The sequence below is a fragment of the Mercenaria mercenaria genome, chromosome 12, assembly GCF_021730395.1.
Source record: "Mercenaria mercenaria strain notata chromosome 12, MADL_Memer_1, whole genome shotgun sequence".
NCBI classification, from domain to species: domain Eukaryota; kingdom Metazoa; phylum Mollusca; class Bivalvia; order Venerida; family Veneridae; genus Mercenaria; species Mercenaria mercenaria.
Genome location: NC_069372.1, coordinates 74,814,296 through 74,838,885, shown reverse-complemented (window position 1 = coordinate 74,838,885; position 24,590 = coordinate 74,814,296). Strand labels below are relative to the sequence as shown.

General features: G+C 35.5%; 1 protein-coding gene across 1 annotated transcript; it reads right to left on the bottom strand.

Moving 5' to 3' along the window:
• Nucleotides 1–7,246: 7,246 nt before the first annotated feature.
• LOC123534048 (uncharacterized) lies at nucleotides 7,247–13,436 on the bottom strand. The gene is made up of 3 exons (XM_053520344.1): nucleotides 13,296–13,436; nucleotides 11,130–11,272; nucleotides 7,247–9,439 (listed from the first exon to the last, which is right to left on the bottom strand). Exon 3 carries the CDS (start codon nucleotides 9,117–9,119, stop codon nucleotides 8,385–8,387), a length of 735 nt encoding a protein of 244 aa, XP_053376319.1. The 5' UTR covers nucleotides 9,120–9,439; nucleotides 11,130–11,272; nucleotides 13,296–13,436; the 3' UTR covers nucleotides 7,247–8,384.
• Between the last annotated feature and the right edge of the window lie 11,154 nt (nucleotides 13,437–24,590).

Genomic DNA, 24,590 nt, shown 5'->3' with positions numbered 1-24,590 from the left:
CTGCAACAATTTTATTTTTATCTATGAACGGACTCAATAAAATCGAGTCTGCAACAGTTTCATTTTATCGTGTTGAGCGACCTGTGGTGTTTCCTCTTAAAATAATCTAAAATAATTGAATGTCTCTGTTACATTTCAGTACACATGTGTGTAAGTTCGTAGATATTTATGCTTATGCGGATTATATATCTTTGCTTATATGTTATATTTTTATAAGAAATCCAGATATTATTCTGCATTTAAGTATAGTTCATGAGATCTACTGGTGAAAATATATTTGACAGTGTGAATATATAAGATATTTCTCTCTTATATTTCAATAATCAAAAACTTGTAATGAAATCAGTATTTGCCTATATGTAAGTCATAGTGATTATCCGTCCCCGTGAATGCAATATGTGGAGTCAAGATGTCGGTGGTTAAATAGAGGAATGAAATGCTCTGTCGAGCATTTTATCAATTTAGTTCAAGGTGTTTGATACATTCATCATGGAAAGATACAAATGTAGTCTTCTATTTACCAATGTAAGCTTTTTCTACCGTCTACACATTTCTTCGTGAAACAAATGATCAGAATTGCACCATACTTGGTCTGGTCTGTAGCATCAACGCATGGTCCTCTATTAAGTATGTTGAAAAGTTTCACTTAGCCGTCACTTGGAGCCTCAAGAGCGAAATATATTAAATACATTTAAATGGCTTCTTCTCATGAACTTCTTGATTGATCTCCATGACACTTGGTCTGTAACATCATTATAAAGTCACCTCCCAGCTTTATTCAAATCGGGGCGCTCTGCCCCTTTAAGGGTCCGCATAAGCTTAAAATAGAGACATCTTTTAACCAATCTATTCATTGGTCTATATCATTATTGTGAGGTCCACTGAAAAATTTATTTCAATGGGGGGGGGGGGGGGGGGGGGGGGCTTCCTGTTAAAAATATTTATTTACACGATTCCTAATCAGAATGGGATTGAAACACTGCCAATGCCAAATGCGACAAAAAAGCACTTGTTGGGTCCGAAAAGCGACCAAAATAGGCCCATCTGTTTGAACATTTGGACTATGTTCCAAAGAAAAAGAATTTAAGCTGTTTACTATCATTCAACATCGTCTGAAATAGAGTTATGGTCTTTTGATTGATTTTTCAGGAGTTAGGCAGAAAATAATGTTGTAATCCTTAACGGTGGAACAACACTAAATCCGGCTGTCCTTTATTTCGTTTAAAATTCACTTACTTTATAACATTTTCTCGATATTTTCTAGCATATCAGATTTTCAGAGACTAATATTCCTATAAAGAACTGTCGCTTCTATAGAAAACGAAATATGGGTGGTCACTTTTATATAAGGAAGTCGCACTTCATCAAATGCAACCCTCTAAATTACTAATTTCCGCTTCTTTCAATGTCTCTTTTCGAGACACAAAATTCTTACGCTGCCATTTTTATCTAGTATGCGATAGAAACCTGCTGATTCCGACAGAATGCTACACATACAATTTCATACCGAAAGTAGTAGGGTAAACGTAATCACGATGCTAATGAGAAAGGGCTTAAGAGCAATTAGGATAAATTATATTTGGACTACTTGTGACTAAGCTGTGTAAGCTTACATATTAATTTGGTAGTGACCAGCCTATATGTATTAAACTTGCGCAGAGAGGGGGAGGTACGGGAGTCGGGAGTCTAAAACTAACAACACCCGTATGATTTTAACATACGCTGTACGTCGTATTTCTCTATCAAAAAGGCGTCAATTATAATCCGCCCCTGGTTTCTATAAAGACCTATTAGCTCATCATAAAACATTTCGTTTTATTGCAGTACACAAACATATTTTTAATTGATTTCGAAGATAGATAGATTTCTTTATTTCTTTAAAAAAAAAAGGAGACCATGCAATGCTATAATTATGTTTCCACGCACATAAATTATCCGCTTATACAGAATATAATTGTTTCACTTAAATAAATATTATTATATTTTAGTATGCACGCACGTGTTTTCTTCATCATTGTCCGCCCCTGGATTCCTAATATTCATATCAGTCCAATTCAGATAAAAAATTGAAACTATTATAAAAAGAAAGACTTAATTATAATTATATTTATGAAAAAAATCCCATTTTTTTTCAAAGTATGTGGCTTTGATGCACAACCCCGAATTGATACGCGCCTGAACACCCAATTATTTTATACCCGTTGATGCAGAAACATTCCTGAATAATTTTATGTATCATATTGGTATATATATCTAAAGCTAAGACCACCCGTGCGATTATCACGGCTATACCCGGAACCGTGCGATTCTCACGCCGCCGCGTAATTATCACACGCGTAGTAATATTACCACGCGTATGATATTCACGCGACACCGGTCATGCTGCAGTGTACGGTGTTTCGTTTGGGCAATCGTGACTTTTATAGGTTATAACACACTAAATAGTTGTTGTTCTTTATTCTATATAAAATTGACCTAATTCCAATGACCGCAGGACATCAGGACCCATTTTAAATTTCTGTAACCTACATTTTCTTGAAGAATATTGTCAGTACTAACTAAACATCAAAAGAAAAGTGGGGGTCATGTTTGATGCAAGAAAAATAATTTCAGTCAAACACACAAACTGCAAAATCAGCTAAAAAATGAGACCCCAAATTATACTGGTGGTGTATGATCTACGTTTCCATGAAAAATTTTGAAATGTTGTTATTTCATTATGAAAATGCTACCTACATGTCAAGCATAGATCTGTCATGTGATTTTAGCAAAAAAATTGCAAAGAAAATAAGTAAAATAGCTCTACAGAGCAAAAAAACTGAGGACTTTTTTTCGCGCCATTTTTCTTTTTAGTGTCTGTATGCCTTATACGCCCTTATCTAAAAGAGCGGGGCGTAATATGTGAACACCCGTGGCGGCGGGCCGCGGGCGATCGGGCGGTCGGCGTCCGAAGCATGTCCGCTCTCTAAGTCTAAGTTTTCATCCGATCTTCACCAAACTTGCTGACAATGATTGCGGGCACAATATCCGATCGGCCAAGTTCGATAATCAGTCAAATTGCCCCAGGCATTCTTGGATTATGGAACTTAAATTACTCGAAAAACTGCAAATTTAGCCTTGTCCACTTTCTAAGTCGAACAGTTTTCATTCGATCTTCACCAAACTTGCCGACAATGTTTGTGTGCATAATATCTAGGCCAAGATAACCAGCCAAAACGCCCCAGGCACTCTTGGATTATTGTCCTTAAATTACTCGAAAAACTGCAAATTTTAGCCTTGTCCGCCCTCTAAGTCGAACAGTTTTCATCCGATCTTCATCAAGCTTGCTGACAATGTTTGTGGGCATATCCCGGCCAAGTTCGATAACCACCCAAATCGCTCCAGGCACTCTTGGGTTATGGCCCTTGAATTAGGCCAAGTTCAATGACGGGCATATTTTAAGACAGTCTGGCACTCTTGTTATTGAATCCTAAACCGCGATGCACGATGGTACGATGACGAAAACGCAATGGTGCGATGGCTCGATGATGGAACAATGATGGTGCGATGGTGAACGATTATGTAAATGAATAACTGAGACAATTGTGTAAGTAGACACAGTGTTACGTCTTTTTTCCTGTTGATGGAGTCTTAACTTGTCCTGTCAGTAAAGAGAATGCGTAGTGGAATTTGGATTAATTAACAACAATATGGTGTAATACAGTTTAAACATGTTTTATTTCACATGTAACACATATTGACGGACCAACCAATTTTACTGTTTAAATTGTTAGTTAAGTAAGTATTTTGCAATACATGGGGCGTTCGGAAAATATCCGAACTTTTTATGCTCCTGTGTTTCTACATGGAGCTCCCTACACATATTATACATAAGCGAAATCTACATATTATCACTTAAAAGTCGGTAAGTTTGTTTTCAATGAGAAGTATGTAAGTGTATACACGAAGTTTGGAGCATTTGAACAAGGTAGGTGCTAGGACTACCATGAACTCTATGCTTGAGGAACAGAGATCTGTAATAAAATTCCTGCTTTTGATGGTGAAAATGCTTGACACATTTTTTTAAAGGTTGCAGAAAGGTGTTAATAAAGCCTGCATATCCTGTTTAATTTTTAATAGCTGGGTTTCACAGTTTAAGGAGGGCATGACAAGCGTAAAGAACATGTTTATGCCAGGTAGGCCCGCTGAGGCAGTGACCCCTACAGTTGTGGCAAATATTTAGGTTTCTGTCAACAAAGATCGTAGAGTGACATTGCAGGAGGTAGCTAAACAGTTTAGGATCGCTAAAGCATCGGCATATCAGATTTTACACGCGAAATAAGGTATGAGTAAGGTAAGTGCTTGGTGGGTGCCGTAACAGCTGACAGAACACCAAAGGATTCTAGGGTGACCATAAAAAAGAACAGTTTTGGCGTTTTAACCGTGATGAAAATAAGTTTTTGAACTGTTTTGTCACTTGGGATAAAATGAGTTCATTATGCTGAGCCTGAAACAAAAGCTCCGTCAAAGCAGTAGAAACGAGCTAGTTCCCCATCTCCTAAGAAGTTAAAGCCGTCTTCCTCTGCTGGAAAGGTTATACGGGATACATGTTGGGATTCACGTGAAATAATATATTCACGTGGAATAACATTGGCTCATTGCATGCTAAAAGTCGAACTCTGACTGCAAGATACTACACAGAAGTAATGTTTAGCACAGAAAAAATGTCCCTCTTTTGCATAGCTATGCCCCCTGTCATACTGCCTCATCTACAGTACAACTTATCAACTCCTTAAAGTGGCGACTGTTGTCAAATCCTCCGTACAGTCCAGACCTTTCCCACTGCGCCAGAACTGGACAAAGGCTCGCTTGAAACAAATATGAGACCAAAACGGCTTTGATTTCAGCTGTTATTCGGTACCTCAGCAGAAGGTCTAGTTCATGCCTTGCAGAGGGAATACAAAAGCTGCCGCGAAGCAGGCAAAAGTGTATAGACGCAGGCCCGGATCCAGGACCGGACCGAGGAGGTCCGTGTTCCCCCAATTAGCTGAGAAGTGACCTATTCATTAAAGTTGCACCAAACTATTTTGGCAAAGATATAATATTTTCTCAAAATTAGACCCAAAACCCACTATAGGCCACCATTTCATACCTATATTTCATTTTTTGCAGGGAAGAACCCCAAGATCCACTAAAATAAGGGGTGTACCCCTCCAGTACCTCAAAATTTAGACCAAAAACTGCACCAGAGGCCACCATTTCATACCTGTTTTTCGAAATTTTCCAGAGGGAGAGCCCCCTGATCTCCTAAAATGACAGGGATACCCCATCCCATACATCAACGTTTAGACCAAAATTGCACAACCTCCAAATAAAGGAAGTACCCCTCCAGTACCTCAAAATTTAGACCAAAATGCACCAATGCACCAGAGGCTACCATTTCAAACCCGTATTTAAAAAATAGGCCCCCTGATCCCTCTAACATGGCAGGGATACCCTCTGCATTTCATACCTGTATTTCAAAAATTTCCTAGAGGACAGCCCCCACCCCACCCCACTCCACTCACCCCCGTTAACCCCCTTAAATGTGGGGCGTACCTCCCTGCCCCTAAAACCAGAGGCCAACATTTCATACTTGTATATCAAAAACTTTCTGGGAGGAGATCCCACTCTTCTCTCAGTACGGACAGAGACCCGACTCCCGTACCTCCCCCTCTCTGCGCTATGCACCTCGCCGGCGACACCTTTGTTCTAAACTGTAGCCCCCTCCTCCAATCAAATGTTTCTGGATCCGGGCCTATAGACGTACACCGGGAATACTTTGGAAAATAATAAAAATTAGTTTTGAAAATTATTGAACGGTTTTTGAGAAAGAGCACAAAGTCGGGATATTTTCCGATCGCCAGTCGAACATGACAGAATATAAATTTCAAATATATTTGGGTACCTCTGCTGCTAATTACACAGGACACTCACTTTTGAAAGCAAAGCGGAGTAAAAAATTATAGCATATTACAAAAGTTTATTGCATTATGTAATTGATTTCAAGAAATAACTTTAACAAATATAACAAGTCTAAAGTAAATATTATGCAAAAACAAAGTGGGTCGTGAATACCCCTTGCTTACATAAATGACCAAAGCAAAAGTAACATACATGGTAACAATTTCAGACTTGGTACATTTGCATCAAATGAATTATTTCTTAAAATGATGGAAATTAAAAAAATGTCTTTGTTTGCTAATTCTGAAATTATGGCAGCAGTCTACCTATTTTGTGAACGACCCTCGTACATATCCGTTTGAAACAAATGTCTTTCATCATAATCGATATATGTGAAAACATTAAAGCTGAAACAAAATAAAAAGATATTTTTATAATTCTTATATAAAGTGTTTATTGAATTAGAGGTGGAGGACGAAAGATGTCTGACACAATGTCTTTTATCAAATCGTCACGGAGAACACACGCTCCGCCCCAGAATCTAACTCGTGATCCCGCGATCTGTAAATCTGCGCTCTTCCAAGTTAGCTAAGAGGGTGGACCTCAATACAAAATATAGGTAACCCGCAGACGCCTTACACAGCAATCCACCGCCCTGCACACATATGCACGCCGCACTCACACAGAGCAAACAGACAATGGGGGCGATGTGGGGGAACACCTTAAAGAAATAAAACAATATTCATAACATAAAATACAAAACGGGAAAAACAAGATGAAAATACGGGCACCGCCTTGGAACGGTCAATAACACATGACATATACAAAACAGAATAATCAAAATAAAGCATTTTGGATATATTCAAGAGGCAAAGCTTTTAAATTTCTTCACTGAATCAAAGCTTCGTATCTCTTCCTTCTTCGCCAAAGGTTTTAATATATTAGATACTGGAAGGGCAAACTTAGTCAACAAAGTAAAAACTTGAATAGAACCGGTGTTATAAAAGTGTTCTCATTTTTCAGTATCAGACGTAATCAGATTTATTATGAAAGCATTTTCAAGCATAGAACGCATGACAATAAAAACATATAAGTCTAGGTTTGATAGAACCTGTTTGTAGGAGGCAATGGACCTTTAACACTCCTCGCGCCCTTAGGCATAACTGTATAAGAATATTACATTGGATAATACCTGTGATGTGAAATTATAACAACTCGGAACTGATGACATAAACTCTCAAAAACATTCTATATGACTGAAAGCTTGGCTTAAGAAATTGGTACATTGTGTCAGTGTAATCATTACTTGTTTGTTTTTTTAAAAAAAAATCATTTTCGTACTTTCGTTTTCAATGCAGTGCAATGCAATTCACTTCGCAAGTTGTTCGACGTTTTTAAATGTCAAAACATACCTGACTTAAAAGGGTAGATACTTTAAAAATTATATAGATTGCTGAACGCAGATCTTCTGTCATAGCCAGAACTGAAACAACATGTGTAACATACATAATAAAAAATGTACTACAATTTGTACTTTCCGAGGAAAGTAACCGTCCGTTTACAATTACTGATATTTACACAACCAAAACATAAAGTTTGTTAAATAATATTTACTACATTGACGGTTAGTTTGGACACAAGTAAACGTCATAACGACACAATTATATGTCATATGGCGACCTCCCAGCCTGTAATGGGCTAGGAAGACCCCAGGTGCGCCTCCGCGCACTATTTTATCACGAGTGTGGACCTGGATAGAACCACCGACCTTCCGTAAGCCAGCTGGATTGCTTCCTTACATGAAGAATTTAATACCCCGAGGAGCAAGGATCGGGCACACATGAACCCATGTCGATGATTGGCAAGTGATTTGAAGTAAGTGATCGTAACCATTTGTCAAAGGACGCCCCGACTTGTCAATTTATCTACAACAGGAGAAATGCGGTATTTTTTAATATTAATTTTTGTTTGAAAGATACGCAGTGGAAGTCTATGTCGAATATTCAATGACAAATGAGAACAAATTTCCACAATTATGCCCATGTGTTGGAAAGGTTTTGGGGAAATCTCTGGGGAGATACATTTAAGAATGTATTTGAGGAAACATTAATTTTCAGAGACGAGTGTGTTACCCAATACGTGTTTGCTAACAGCTTAAATTATCAAACGGTATATGTAAATATGTAACAATGTGTTGCAATGCTCATTCAGAATCCACCTTAAGTATACTGCAAAATATTTAAGAATATGAAGATGCATTAAAGTGATATCAGTTTGGATCAACAGGTTATACGAAAATGCATACAATCATGATAATTCAAAATCATGGTTTCTTTCACGCTCTCAAAAGACAGCAAATTTTACATTTACGTTAATCGCTTTATTTTAAATAAGTTTTGATCTGATTTTAAATTAGACCTTTTTTTCTACGCAAACTGTCCAGATGAAACATTTTTGAATTACTACATTGTCGATTCCCTTCTTTTCGAGGGCGAAGACCATTGCTTCTTCGTCGGCGGTGCTCTTTCTGATGACGCTTCCTTGAGAGCCCTGATTTTTGTCTGCGTGAAGATCTTACCTCTTGCTTCTTGGAGTTTATCCGGTAGTACAGTTGTTTTAGATGATGCATCTTTAACTCCCTGACCGCTGGTCAAAAGAGAAACAGGGCGGGTCTTGTTATTGAATGTTTGCGGTCCTCTGAAACTCTGAGTTGGCATGTTTTCTTTTATTTGTGTCAGTTGTTGCTGAACAGATGCACGATCTTCTGTCATGTAGAGAAGCATAGTATTAAAATTTTTGTTCATAATATCAAACTGTTTGTTCATGTCTTTTCGTAAGCCTCTAGTTGTCTCATCATGCCTTCGAATAATGTCATCCTTTTTCCGAATTATGTCGTCCTTTCTTCGAATCGCTTCATCCTTTTTACGAAGAGTTTCGTCCTTTTTCTTTAGTTTTACTGCCATCTGATCTATACAACGTTTTAAATCTTCTATTTCTTTTTTGGCATGTTTCAATTCAGATGTTTGGGATCTTATATCTGCAGCCTGTTGCATGTCCGGATAGACGCGAATCGTTTGACATTTGTTTTCAAGAATTTCGACTGTATTTTGCAACTCTTTAATTTTTAACTGATATTCAAGTATTTGTGACTGACATGCAAGATTCTCTTCTGCTTGGTGCTCGTTTAGTTGTTCCATTTCTTTAATTTCCGTTTCTAGTTCTTCATTTTCCTTATTTAGATACCTTATTTCCTTCTCCTTTTTATTTATTTCCCTGTTTTTTTTTTTTCATTTTTAAGTGTGTTCGTCTCTTTCCTCAAATTAGATTTATGAGACGAAATTTGGTTGTTCAATGAGAAAACTTGCGAACGAAGCTGATTATACTTTATTTTCAAAAACTTCAATTCTGTATGTGTGTCAGTGCCATTTGTTTCCTCGGCAGTCGTGTTATCAGACGGGGTTTCTACTGATAGAAATCCTGAACTAGACAAATCAGGCGACATGCCATGCTCATCTACCTGAAAAAAGTATTCAGTTACACATACAGTTACATATGTGTAATATTAAAATCTATCAAAGATTTATCAATACTTACTGAACTACATGATCCAACAGGACCAGAAACTATAATAACACTGAAACCAAGTAGAGGGAGACTTTTTACAACAAAACAATTGATCTACTTTCAGATTTATATGCTTAGTGATGAAGCGAAAAGGGTGATGTTGAAGTAAACCTATTAAGCATTAGTAATTAATTTTCAACATCTAAATTTAAGCCCGAAACTTAAATGATTTGAATGCGTATCATTCAAGGTGAATTGAATATTAGTCAAGTAATAAAAGTTAAACAACTTATTACTTCTGATTTATACATGGGGTTGATGTTTTATTTTTACGCTTATGATTTATTAAAGAGGGCGATTTTTTATTTTTACGCAGGTAGGAGTTTTCTTTATCGTTTCTATAAGAATCTCGGAAAGTGAATAGATATTGCCTAAGTTGAATTCAGCATAGCTTCCGTACTGTTTCGTTCACATGTTTCAGGAGCGGATGCAATTGCAAATCCGTTAAATTTATTTATTTTTGCTTTAGAAATCAATTTTTGCGAAATTAGATATGGAAAGTCATTGTTGTAGTCAGGCTATATCAGTTATATTGGAAACAGAATAACAGACTACTGTCTTTTGATATCAATGTTATCAGGCCAGGCAGATATGAGCGGAAGGGGTTCAGTAAACCTCAACAACTTCTAGCCTATATCAGCCTTGACCTAATTTCATTAAGGGGAAATGCCATAGTTGCCTATATGTATATAGGGCAAAACATTTCTCAAGGGCAGAATATCTTTAAACTTTGTGTACTGACTGGGAAACAAGTTTAAAATAGAAATATGTATCAAAAATCATAGGTACCCAGGCTTCATCTTGAATTATCTGCCCTTGAGAGAAGATTTTTTCAGTATTTTCGACATTCAAGGGCAGATAATTTATGACCAAGGCTGGGTTCCTATGGTTTGTTTATTTCATATTTCTGTTTTTGATTTGATTCTCTGTCAGTAAAAAAAGTTTAAAGAAGAAATTAACCTTCTGTAAGAAAATTTTTCTCCCATGTCAACATAGAGACTGTTGCAAATGTCCTTAACTATAAACAGACAAAAAGATACCGCAAAGTCCTAGTCATTCCCATGAACCGAATTTCTTTAAACTTTGTTTACTGACTGCAAATGAATTCTGAAACAGAAATATAATTTAAAATACACAGTTCTCTTGCCTTGATTTTGAATTACCTGCCTTTGAAAATTGGATTTTTGGTATTTTCTGATTTTGAAGGACAGATAACTCAAAGTCAAGCCCGGGTTCTTATGATTTTTAATACGTCTTTCCGTTTTAAACTTGATTCTAAGTCAGTACACAAAGTTTAAAGAAATTCTGCCTGTAGGAAAATGTTTGCCTACATACAAAGGCAACTGTCCCATTGCCCCTTAATATAAAAGGTATTCCGTTATTCTCTATAAAAAGGACAAAATATATATTTCTAATAGGGATCTAACCCTTTGGTCTTTTTACTCCTGAAATAAATTTCTAATAAAGCAATTGAAAACTGAAAAATGTCATAAAATGATGTGCTTACATGTGACTGACTACCTTAAGTGGTAATTTTAGAAGAAATATAAAGTAGCAGCAACTTTATACAGGGAAAAACATACCATATCATCAGTCTTGTGGTCATTTTCTAAATGTTCTGTCACCGCCTGCAGATCTTCTTTGCGAATACCTTCTTTGTAAAGTTCTGCTTTCTTCTGATTTTCTATGTATGTGTCTTCATTTGAAACATCCGTCATCATCAGCTCTGTTCAGAAAACAAATACTACATACATTAGGTATATTATTGAAATTATAGAAGCTGCATTCTGTGAAGGAGAAGATAGCATTAAAGGAGGGCGTGTACCTTTAGTCAGTTTAAACATAGTTTAAACATACATTAAACATAGTTTAAACATACATCGACAATAATATGTTTTCTAAAATAAATTCAGAGGAAACACAATTATAATACAAATAGGCTGTGGAGCGATAAAGGATGGTTTGTTTTCTGGTCATGTGAATACAACTCAAAAATAAAACATCACACCTAACCAGTTGAACATACAATAACTATGGTTACCCTTCTTGTTTATTTACAACAAGATAATGCAAATGCAGTTGAAGTAAATATAAGGAAGTATTTGACAGTATTAAAGAGAACAGTAGATTGCGAAAATATTACAGGAAGGATTCTTAACCCTATGTGCAAATAAGACATATTGAATACAAGTTGAGTTAAGTCTGTTGCTAGTCAGTTTCTAAGTATATGATTGTTGCTTACTGCAGTAGTATACCCTATTGAGGATGGGGTGTAATAGAATTTTTGTTTAAAATGAAATAACATACAGTCAAAAATAAATATGGCGAGAAATAAAGTAATAACACAATTTGATCAAGGTAGTTTATAAGGATCTCATACAACAGTCTGTTGTTTCTTGTCAATCTTTAACACAAGAAATGCATTTTAAAAATTGTACGAGTTGTTGTGGTTAAGCGTATATTCTCAAACTTAGTGGTGAATTTCAAAACTTTCGCTGGAAGCTAACAATGCGCACCTAGCGGCGATGAAGTAGTTTTCACCGCAGCGAGTAGAGAACGTCATTTGATTGCTGAAAATCATTTGTCACTCTAAAATCATGCAAAGTGGCAAACATTAGAAAAAAATCGGAAAATATTGTCATTAATATTCCGAAAGCGAGTAAAGAAACGCAACGAATAGGAAATGATGTCACCGTGACACCGGTTTCTCGGGAAATTTACAAAGCATAATATTCGCTGTAATAGGTGTGATGACGCCAAAATGAAAACCCCGCGAATTTTCACTTTCTTTTGGGATTTCCTGATTTTTCACCCGCTCGCTTTGAGGTCTTACCATATTTCATACAAGTATTATCATTTAATTGCTATTTTTACATCAGCGAACGGGAACGCTCTTCACTGGATAAAAAAACATGTCATAGTCAGATATAACCTCAACATTTGTGTCTTTTTGGCATGAATTTATATCATATGATGGCATAGATATGACATACTATATTGATCAATAAAACCTGTCGCTATAGATAACGTCAAAAGAATACGGTAGTATTGCCAAGACATGTGACTGGCTTAATGGCATAGTTGGAATAAAGTCAAGAAAGTACCAAAAAGACACGTCATCTGAAATATAATTTGAAGCTCCTTTTTATTACCGGAGCTCATCGTTTAACTATTTAAAGGACCAGACCTTGCTTTCAAGTTTCATCCAGGACATCTAGAATGAACCGTTTATTTCTCGGAGGTGTATGAGACGTGCGCTTTAAATCTCTAAACGTCAACTAGAATTGAGTGATTTTTTAAATGCCGAGTTTAGCGTGATTACCTATAGACAAGGAACATTTTTCTGTATCATTAGATGCACAGACATTTCACAGCTGCACCCCTACCCATCCCAATCCGCCCCTGCCAACTTTCAGCCAAGCTATGTTTGCCTTTTAAAACAAACTGAGCACACGTCTTGACCATACAACAACTTATGTACAATTTCAACATGTTTAAAAAACTCATACATACTCTCGATGCTTTGGAAAACATGTTGAAATTGTACGTAAGTTGTTGTATGATCAAGGCATGTGCTCAGTTTAGTTTTCTATTTTGTCAATTATCTTAACAAGATTTTAGTTTTGTATAAGTAAAAAAAATATATTTGAAATTTTCAAAAGTGAAATAACAATAACCGTTATGTATCAATAAGAATAACGCATTATAAACACCGTTTTATAAATAAAGAATTACATTATTTCTCCTACCTTAATTCGCGTCCAAATATAATGTTAAAAACTGAACTTCAATATCCTTTTTACTTAAACAACGGAAACCTTGGCAGAGATGTAAAGATAGAGTATGTTCCTTTGTAACTATTCGTTTTATATATCTTTTATATCGTGATCTGCATGACCGGACTGTCATAGATGTTGCCAAATGATAGTATAATAGATAAGTAGATCACTCATACAGTCAAATTAAATGGTGCCCTAATTGTTTTGTTTTGAACGCAATTGTATGTAGAGCATTTGCTTAAATCACCATTATAATTAAAGATGAGATATTTCTATTTATAATTCAACATACATAGTGTTAGATGACTATATATGAAATATAATTCTAATATGCTTGTCTCTGTTAAAACATGCTTACGTTAGAATGACGTCGTCACGTTAACGTGCGGTGACGTCAATGTTTTTGTTGCGACCAAGAAAGAGCGCTACTAAATTTTATCTACTGTTTTAGATTAAAGGCATATTAGAATCGAAATAACTTATAGCAAAACCGTGTTTTAACACTATTTATACACTCGGGCGGTAATACGTCGTAAAAATAATTTCACTCGGGCTGCGCCCTCGTGAAATTATTACGCCCGACGTATAACCGCCCATCGTGCATAAGTAGTGTTAAAGCACTCTTCTGCTATAAATTATTTCTTAAATCATTTGTTGACCCAAAAGCTAAGCTAAAAAATTAAGCTAAGCATGAACTTACAACTGAGAGTGAATTTTCTTGTAATATCCATAAATGATTACGGACTGGCTTGACAAATAATATCACTGTGCCGAAATCGCGCACATTTGATATCAGAATGATAAATTTGGCGGAGGTCCCTATTTCTAAGTGAAATCATTAGTATATTTTATGTTACTAAATCGTTTAAAAAAATGAAAGTTTTAAACGGTCGGTTCGACGGTTGCCTATGAGGCTTGTTAATCTTTTTAACACTTTAAATTATCCCCCCTTCGAAGGAGAAGGGGTATATTGTTCTGCAGATGTCGGTTGCTCAGCCGGTCGGTATGTCGGTCGGTCCGTAGACCAATCCGTTTCCGGATGGTAACTCAAGAACACTTCAGCCTAGGATAATGAATGATGATAACTTAACGGAGGTTGTTAATGAACAGTAGATGATCCATATTGATTTTGAGGTCAGTAGGTCAAAGATCAAGGTCACAGTGAGCCGGAGCAGTGAAACAGTTTCCAGAATGATGATAACTCAAGAACGCTTTGATCTAGATCATGAAAGTTGATAGTAAGCTTGTACATGACCAGGAAATGACCCTTATTGATTTTGAGGCCGGAAGGTTAAAGGTCAAAATCACAGTGATCCGGAACATTTAAACGGTTTCCGAATAATAACACAAGAACGCTTGGGCCTAGGATCATGAAAATTGATAGAGAGATTGATCATGACCAGCAAATGACCCTTATAGATTTTAAGGTCAGTAGGACAAAGGTCAAGGACACAGTTACTTCAAACAGTTAAATTGTTTCCGGACGATAACTTGAGACATCTAGGGCCTAGGGTCACGAAACTTGATAGGTGTTTGATCATGACCAGCAGATAATCCATATTTATTATGAGGTCAAAGGTCAAGGTTACAGTGACCAAGAGCAGTTAAAAATTTTCCGGACGATAACTTGAGTACTGTCGGGCCTATGATCATGGAAGTTTATAGGGTGGTTGGTCATGACCAGCAGACGACTCCTCTTGATTTTGAGGTCAGTAGGTCAAAAGTCAAGGTCACAGTGACCCGGAACAAGTAAACTATTATCGGATGATAACTAGAAAATGTTTGGGCTTAGAATCACGAAATTTGTTAGGGTGGTTGATAATGAACAGAAGATGACCCCTCTTGATTTTTGAGTACTGTTGGGCCTATGATCATGGAAGTTTATAGGGTGGTTGATCATGACCAGCAGACGATCACTCTTGATTTTTAGGTCAGTAGGTTAAAGGTTAAGGTCACAGTGACCAAGAATAAAAGAACCTTTTTGCCAAATAATTAGAGAATACTTAAGTCTAAGATCACAACTGATACGAAGGTCACTTATGACCAATAATTATTGATTTGAGGTCAGTTCGTCAAACGTCCAGTTCATAGTGACCAAATAAGTTTTGTTCCTTGTGCAGTTACTGAGTAGGCATTTCATGTTTTACGAGCTGATGTTGCTTTTGTTTTTATAATATCTTAAATTGGTGAGGAGAAGTAGGAAATAATGTTTACGTTCAGAAATAGCATACACTTCTACCGTCTATTCCGTAAAAATATCAGCTTTCTATTATAGTTTTATTGTGCTTATGATTATTAGGTACCCCAATGGTATCATTATTATAAGATATGTACATTTTCAAACAAATGCAAACTTTTTCAAACTGAAAGTAAAAGAAGAACTGTCAAAGACAATGCTGCCATAGTTAAAAATAAGATACAAGTAACCTGCACTTCCCGAGTAAGTATGTTAGAAATACAAATTCGTAAAATGGATCATGGGTACTCAAAATATAACATTACATTATAAAATGCTTCCTTTATGCTTTCAATCACAAGGAATAAGCTGTAATGTCTCTTTCAGCTGGTAAACAGGCTAAATTCCGAATTTTGATATGAACTACAGCCAAAAAGAGGGAAGATAAACGATTGCCTTACGTAAACCTTTTTATCATGTTTTGAATAAATCAAGACATTTGAAACTGCAAGCAGTTAACTGTAACACTGAACCATGATGACTGATCGGGAAGAAGTATGTAGTACTGGTTTAAACTGGAAAAGTTGAAAATATTTCATTTCTTTAAATTATTGATATAAATAAAATAAATGTATTTAGTTGTCTGATAATGTGTTTTATTGCTGGGGATGACGACATCTATAAATCTGTTAATATAACATGATACAAAATTACTAGTAATTGAAATACAGAAAAATCGAATAACGATCATCCAACCAATTGATACAAAGCTTGCAAAATTGACCCCCACCGCAAACAGATGTAAATAGAAATTTCGTAAAATTATTTTATAATTACAAGAAAGAATTCACATCTAATACTTCAGTCAGGCGAACGTAGTCATTTCATTTAAGAAATGATTAATAGCAAAAGAGTACGACGTATTACCATTCGAGTGCATAAATAGTGTTAAAACTCGCTTGTAATATAAATTATTTCGATTGCAATAGAACTATGCCCTTCTTCTAAAACAGTAGATGAAAGATAGAACTCTTTCTTGTTCGCAACAAAACTTTGACATCACCGCATGATAACGTGACGTCATTCTAGCGTAATAGTGTTTTAAAAGAGACAAGCGTATTAGAAATTGCGTTAATATTCTACTTGTTGGAGTTAATAAGATTATATACATGGTCCCAAAGTAGTATGTAGACAACTTCTCTTAAAACACGTGTAGAACGTTTTGAAGCTATATTTGTGCTAGATTTCAAGTGATGTTTGCTTATCTTGAACATCCCACTTAGTATGATAAAATTATTTTCAAAAATGTATGCGTGATTGTTAATCATAATCAAAATAATAAAGACTAACTTCCTCAAACTGGGACAATACAATCATTAAATCAGTATTTTAAACTATATAGGTTAATGACTCGGATATATATAAACTTTGTCACATGAATTAAATATGCTTGTAAGGTATAACGGAATAAGATTTTGGTTAATAGTTTTGAATATCTTTTTTGTCTAAGGTATCTACTTAATTTGTTTAAATGATCAAAGACTGGTTCGATAAAGTGTATACCTTCTGCCTATTTGAACAGGAGAAATAACAGATTTATTTTATAAACCAAATCCTTCATTATGTATCGCCATCGGGAAGATTGGCATATTTATGGTAACAGAAGATTTAGTATGCTAGCCTACACGAATAAGTGGGTCGACTATTAATAGAATGTCGTTGATTAATCTAAGTTTAATAAACATATACTGCTATAGCAGCTTATATTTTGAATTAATATAACCATGTTATAAAATGTCATTGCTGATTTGTGAGACATGATAATTTATACAAATTAAAAATGACAGGTATTTTTATTTTAAGTTATATTATGTGTTTGTACCCGAGACAAAGATTTAAATTTCAAAGTGGCCTCAGATTTGTTTTCTTGTATTTCTGTGGCTTTTTCAAATGAGTGCTTTAATTTTTTCAATAGATACACGAAGTCCCAACATTGCATAATGTTCAGGCATTTTAATCAACCGCATAAATGTTTACAACGAGCTTAATGCTACATGATAGCAGAGTTTTATTGAATAATATTCCAAAAACCGTCTGTGTACATTTACATTTTTTTTATCTCATTTGAGACCCTAAAAGGCTCACATATAAAATTAAATTTGCATAATGTTGAACAGGAAAAACCAAAATCTCGGACATTTTCAAAATTTATAGTATAAAACTGATTCATTCAAATGGTTTCAACTTGTAGATAAAAAAGTCACCTCCATAACTTTTGAATCTAATCACCATGTTAATAGCAGTTATATTAATGGTTCTAAGAAGTCACACGTACTTTAGGATTTGGGCTTGTATGAAGTGAAGGGCAAAGTACCGGCAAACCTGTACCATATGTATTTTTAAAGTCTAAATGAAATGTTAAGATAGAGATTCTTTATTTCCTCCATGTAGAAGAGTACATAGTATTTACACACAATGAAAATGTAATATATATATTTAAACATTTACAGCCAGTTATAAACACATATTAACGGTATTTTTATATACATAATATATACAATTTCAAACGTGCAGTTATATAGGAAGCGATATAACAACAATATACAACATGTAGACCTTTAATTTTGACTCTGCACATAGACTGTCAATTGGATTTTCAGATGTTTATCACATTATAATTGTAAAAAGCGGAAGTGACAAATAATGGGTTTATTTAACAACAGTTTTAAAAAGGTACCTTTTTTCATCCTCAATATTAAGGGTTGGAAACCCAGACAATAGCTCAATAAGTTGCTCTTTGTAGTTTAATGAACAGAAAGAGAAATATTTTTCTCTACCTAATAATGTATGTATTCTTTTCCACATCTGATGTCTGTTAGTGCCATTAAAGTGGCAAAATAACATCACATGGTGTACAACTGATCGCGACAGACATTGACATTGTGGGCATATTCTGATGCACTCTTTAGCAAATATCTGACTTAATACAAACACCACCGTATGACAGTATGGTAAATACTCGTGGTACAGTTGGCTAAACCGCCAGGCATTACATGGTGCAGTTTCAGACTGAATGCTTAAGAATTGAAATAGTGTGGCGTCGTTAGTCAGCCTGGTCATGTATTCATAATTAGCTTGGTTAATAATGGTTCTCTTAACAGTGCTTTTCCACTCAGTATTTAATGGAAACACTCCATGATAGAACTAATTTTGAAAGAAACATACCAAGTTATATTTTCCGAATATTCTGTAGGCATCTGGTATAAATCGTAATGTTTTACTTGGGTGCTCCATTAAGCATCTCAAACGCACGTCAAACATATGTTTCACTTGCTTTTCTCCGTCTAGGTTGCACAACTGACCAAAAAGCAGTTTTGTTTTGTCGATTTCATGCTCAATAGAAAAGATACCGTACTTATTAACTTATTATTATATTAAAAGGAGATATCTGTTCTGGTAAGTCGTGGTAAAGACTGCATAGACTTAACACACTGTCAATTTTAAGTAAATTAATTTGTGTTCTGACAGGTCGGACCAAAGCTCGCAGCCTAAAAGAGCCCTGGGTAGCACAATGGTTTCATACAAATGTTTCGCCGATATTGGATGTATTCCAGAGTTATGTGTACACTGCATGTGTACACCGCAGTCTGCAAGACTGAAATACGTTTCCCGCAGGCTTCTTTAATATTTTCGTTCAGACACATATGCTTGTTACATTTAACATATAAGTGTACATAACTGTCTGTTTCAAGAACGTTATCAGGACATAATATCTATTTTCTAGAAGTTTTTTGGTAATATTTAGCAGGTTCATTGAAAAATTTTACGTTACTTTTATTTGCATTATACAAATATTGTCCATTAGTAGAGTTTTCGTAACACAGATTCATTAAGCTGTCCAATCCGGCCTTGCTGTGTGACGTCAAAACCATGTCGTAGGCGGAAGTGGGACGCCCATAGCTGACATTGTTTATTCTAAAACATCGATGTGTGTTTTCAACTCTGTTGATAAAACCGTCTATTAAGACTAGATACAGAAACGGACTGATACATATTTACCATGTCTGGTTCCCTGTAGCATCTGGAACTATTCTGATGTATGTCCTTGTGTTCTAACACAGCTTTGTACGTTCCGAACATTTCTATAATTATTCTAAATATTTTTCTGTTTATTCCGGTTCAATAAAGTTTCAGCATTAAAACAGGATGAGATACTCGGCTGAAAGCCTGTTTTGCGTCCCGAAAGCATGAAAACAATTTTGCATTATTTTCTTTTAAAAATATATACTTTCTCGTAGTAAAAACGACGTCATCGTACAACTAAATTGTCTCTGAAAATCACCCTACATAGCATTTACTTTCACTGTATTGTCATTGTTTATAATATGCAGTATACATAGTGTTATTTCTAGAGCTCAAAAAGGGCAGGGTGCTGCCAAAAAGGGGCAGGGTGCTGTCCGAAAGGGGCAGGGTGCTCTTTTAGACGTGAAAGTTACCATAGCAGTAGTTGCATTTCTAGATGTCTATAGTTAATATGTATTCCATTTATCTTTATTGCACACTTAAAAGAAATGTCACAGAATAAAGTGGTAAATCTTCCCAAAACCAGGGATATAAATTAACACTCGCCCAGTGCGACCAGATTTGAAGCTGGTCGAGTCAATTTTCCAAAATAATCGCCCAGCCGGCGAATGGCTTTGGATTCTCCTAATGTCAATATTCTGGGTTTTTCCGAGACTGTCTTATTAATATGCACTACGTCACTTAAATCGACCAATTAAATTTACCGATATATACTACGACCAATCGGAATACGCGGATCATTTACTCCGTCACTAATAATGGCTGCGCCCATAGAAATACAGCACTAGAAAGTAGAGGTTTATTGAAGGTTGTTAAAGAGCTTAGAACGGCCGGTCGCGGCGACAAAAGGAAATATTATCAGGATTATTAAAAGACCTGAAGGCCAATGAGGACTTTTAATGAAAAATAGGCTGGTAACAGACCGCGGCTGCATAGAACACCGACCTCAACATGGTTTGTACTTTTTGTACAAGTAATAATTTCGTGACGGGTTACGAGTCCTGTAACTCGGCAATGTAACAAAATACTAGAATTCAGATGTCCATAAGCGTGCAGCCTCTATCAAAATGCCCATAAACAACCCAAACCCTCTAGTGCTGCAAAAATCATTCAAACTTTAAGTGCGTCTCTGTGTTTGAGAGGCTGTGCCCTATATTTAGAACATGTCATGCACTGGTTGATTACAGCTTTCCTTTACAGCGTGAGTTTGATGAGTGTTCTGTAATTATATTTAAGAAATTGATGTATTTTGGCAGGAAGCAAATTACAAGACTTATTAAGTATGTCGATCTAAACCACTGTTAGTATATTTTTCCGCTAATAATAGCTGGGCCCCTAACTTTTAGGCTGGGCCCCTAAAATTTGCCTGCAAGGAGCCCAGATGGCTAATAGGGTCTGAGTGTTAATTTATATCCCTGAAAACCAGTAACAAAATTTACAAAGGCTTTTTACTTACTTTATAGTTTATGTTAAACCATTCAAGCCTTTCTCTTAAAAAATGTCACAAAGAATGTTAACTTATTCATATGAAATAGTGGAGGGCCTTAATTAATATAAGCTTAATCTTGAAACCAAATCATGTTGTAAACAACATAGTTAAAGGCCTGTTTCAGGACACATTGTAAACTAATAATTATCAGAAGTCGTGTTGTATTGATCAGGTCTTTCATCAATATTTCATTAACAGAAAAGTGTTATTAGTCAGGTTAAAGTTTACTAAAACGCATATCCAAAATATACAATCCGGATACTGGTACACTTTCGGAATGTTGTCTGAAAGTAGTTTTTACTCAGTTTACATGACCCACTAGGGTAAACCAGAGATAGTTCCTCAAATTTTGATGTTTCTCAACATAAAAAATTCCCCGACTGTCAGCTTTTTTGAAGGAAATATGGAAAAATTGCACACGACATCGGGAGTAATAAGACTCGTGAACGGACATTCTAACTTACTTTTACTTTCGATATTCATTAAAATTTGTGCATTTTCTAGTTTAAATTACAGTAGAATCAAACTGGACTGATATTATACTTGTTATTGTACTAAACAACGATCTAATTTAAATTTTGCACAAAGAAATCTAGGGCACTTTTCACGTGCTCGGTAATCAGCTGGCCGCTTACGCACGCCTTTTTGACATTTCACAGGATCCATACTCTTTATCAATTAGTTGTAACACTTCATTGATTCTTATTACCTGTGTGCACACGCCGTGACGTAATTTGCTGATCAAAAAACGTCGAGGCATGTCAACAGGGAAATTGGCGGGATTTAGCAGAAGATCAAAGGCAAAAGGGCATATTTTAAGGGCAGCGTGGCGGCAGTAAAAAAGGGCAGGGCGGGGCGCCCCGCTGCGTCGCTCTAGAAATAACACTAATACATTTTTCATATAATTTGAGTACAGTAGAGCATAATGATATAGCACGATAACTGTCCGGATTCCGTTTATTCTTATTTGAACATTAAGTTTGTATAAAGTAGTGATAACGCCTCTTTTGAGACTATCAGGTATGTGCAAAATGTCTGACATGTTTTGGTAAAGTTTTGTAAGAACTGATAGCAAAATATTTCCGCCATATTTGATATGGTTGTAATTAATCAGATCATACCCACACGCTTTTCCATTTTTACACGATTTTAATTGTTTTTCTCGTCAATATTAATCTTTTCAAATGTTTCTGAATTTGTTAAGTTAATTATGTTGTTAAGTTCTGTGCTACAATTCAGATGCTTGGGTATACGATAGTATTATTAGTTACAATGCTTGTTGGTGACAGGATACGGGATAAACGTTGTCTTGAAAATCCATATCAGGCTCGAGAGCGAAGCTCGAGCCTGATATGGATTTTCAAGACAGCGTTTATCCCGTATCCTGTCACCAACAAGCAGTGTAACGATTTTATCTTGCTGACTACCCTTTATTCACATGCTATTATCAACAAATTTTGTAAATTAACAAAGCTACTTACTGTGCAGACTGGAATCCTACAATCAATTGTTTGGTCATCACGTTTTGTTTATAGTTGATTTACACCAGCCATAAAATGCACAATGACCTGTGTTTTGGTTAAATCACAAAACACAAAAAGCTCATTTACACAGGTTATGAACTGGTTTAGATCAGAAACGCTAAAAAACTTCTTGTAAGTTGTTCCATCCCTTCTAAAGTTACCGATCAAGATATCATAAATGTCTTGATACTTCGGCTTTCATCCCGTTTCCTGTTAAATCATTTATCTTGCACGTAGATTAAATGATCCTATAACAAACAACTTAGTAACAAATAATGTCAATTCCTTTTTTTCACGGTGATTTAACTGTTTAACTTCCAAAACAAGATTTCAACTTCCGTGTATCCCAGGCCATACAGAGTTATTCCGCTTTTACGGCTAACTTTTGTCAAACTTCATGAGCCTCAATTTAAGTAGAATGAAATCGGCAAGAAAACACTAATTTTACTCTCGGAAACGATACTATCGCTGGAGCTAATAAATAATCTGACTTGATTCAATTACGCCATAAGTGTGGCAGCCATTTTGTTTTAATCAAAATTCATATCTGAAATATACTAGCAGGATATGGAATATATCCTGTCTCCATGTGACGTCTATTGACCAATAGAAATGCAAGAAACTTGTAGGAGGCAAGATAAATGTATATACCAACATTATGGATAAGTTCACTGAAATAATAACAATGCAGTTCTGTTATTGTACAATATAGCACTTTATAAAATGTCAAAGGGCTATCACTTCTAAATAATGTATGGTTTCTAAGGTACCGCCAGAAAAGTATCTTTTTAAATACTGTTGTGTATTCAGGCTTTCATGAAAAGTGTTACCTGTAAACAGCCAGTCATCATCAACACAAATATTTTTGACTCAATTCTGATAACGTCTGTTTTTAGAGCAATCATGCTGTTTTTTTATTGATGAAACACTGTTACTTTGCTCGTTACAATGAACACCATCAATAATTTAATTTGCCTGACTGTAAATCGCATCGCTGTATTCGTTAGAATATTAAATATATATATTCAAAATAGAATAAACAAATAAAGTAAAAAAAATAATAGCAATATGTTTAAAAAGTGAAGTTTATTATATATTGAAATAAAATGCTGCAATTACAATCGTGTGTGATGTCTTTAATATAGGGTACTTTGGTTGCTTATTTAGGATATTTCGTTATGTCGCACTGGCATACGCGCGGGTTTTGTTTTTTGTTATTCATCTCGCGTAAATGCACAATAACGAAATGTTGAAAGTTTCATGTATTATGCTGGTGCTTGCGCCTTTACGACAAAACGAAAGTTACAACACAACAGAATGAAACATTGAATTTTGCGTTGCTGTGCCTTTTGTGTAAATATGTTAAGTTTTTTAAAACTACTATCCGACCAGGGATACCTGTCAGTGACGTCATATTGTGTTAACAGTCCAATGTTTACCTTATAGTGTACTAGATTATCATTATGTCTTTACCTATATCCTGCCAGAGGATAACATCGCTGTCGTAGTAACTGAGAAAGGTACAGAGTTCGAACCCGGTCAGTGGAACTTTTTTCCCGCACGGTATTTTTTTCAACATTGTTTTTACAACACAAAATATAAAAATAAAACATTTTCCAAAACAAGGAAAGCAAATGTAAAATGTCTTTCCAACTATATTATAATTTTTGCTTCAAAGATACATAAATATACCTCGTCTACCGCCAGTTTCGAACTAGCATCGCCTGCGTTACAAGCAGCCAACACATCCTTACTTGGAATATCTGGATAAGGACATATTTTTATCTATTATAAGTATGCATCCGTTGGGGATATACCATGCTTATTTATAGTTTGTTGACAAAATGATGTCACTGTCAATTACTCTCGGTGGATTAGAACCGGGTTAAGTTTACAGTCAATATTATTTGTATTACAGATGACCTAGCATTAGCGGCCGTCTGTGTTATTATCCTTATCTGGAGGTGTTACTACGAAACCGTTACTACAATGAA

Bases quoted from the DNA above. Each gene is read 5' to 3' on its own strand.
- LOC123534048 (XM_053520344.1), bottom strand. From the start codon at position 9,119: ATGGAACAACTAAACGAGCACCAAGCAGAAGAGAATCTTGCATGTCAG.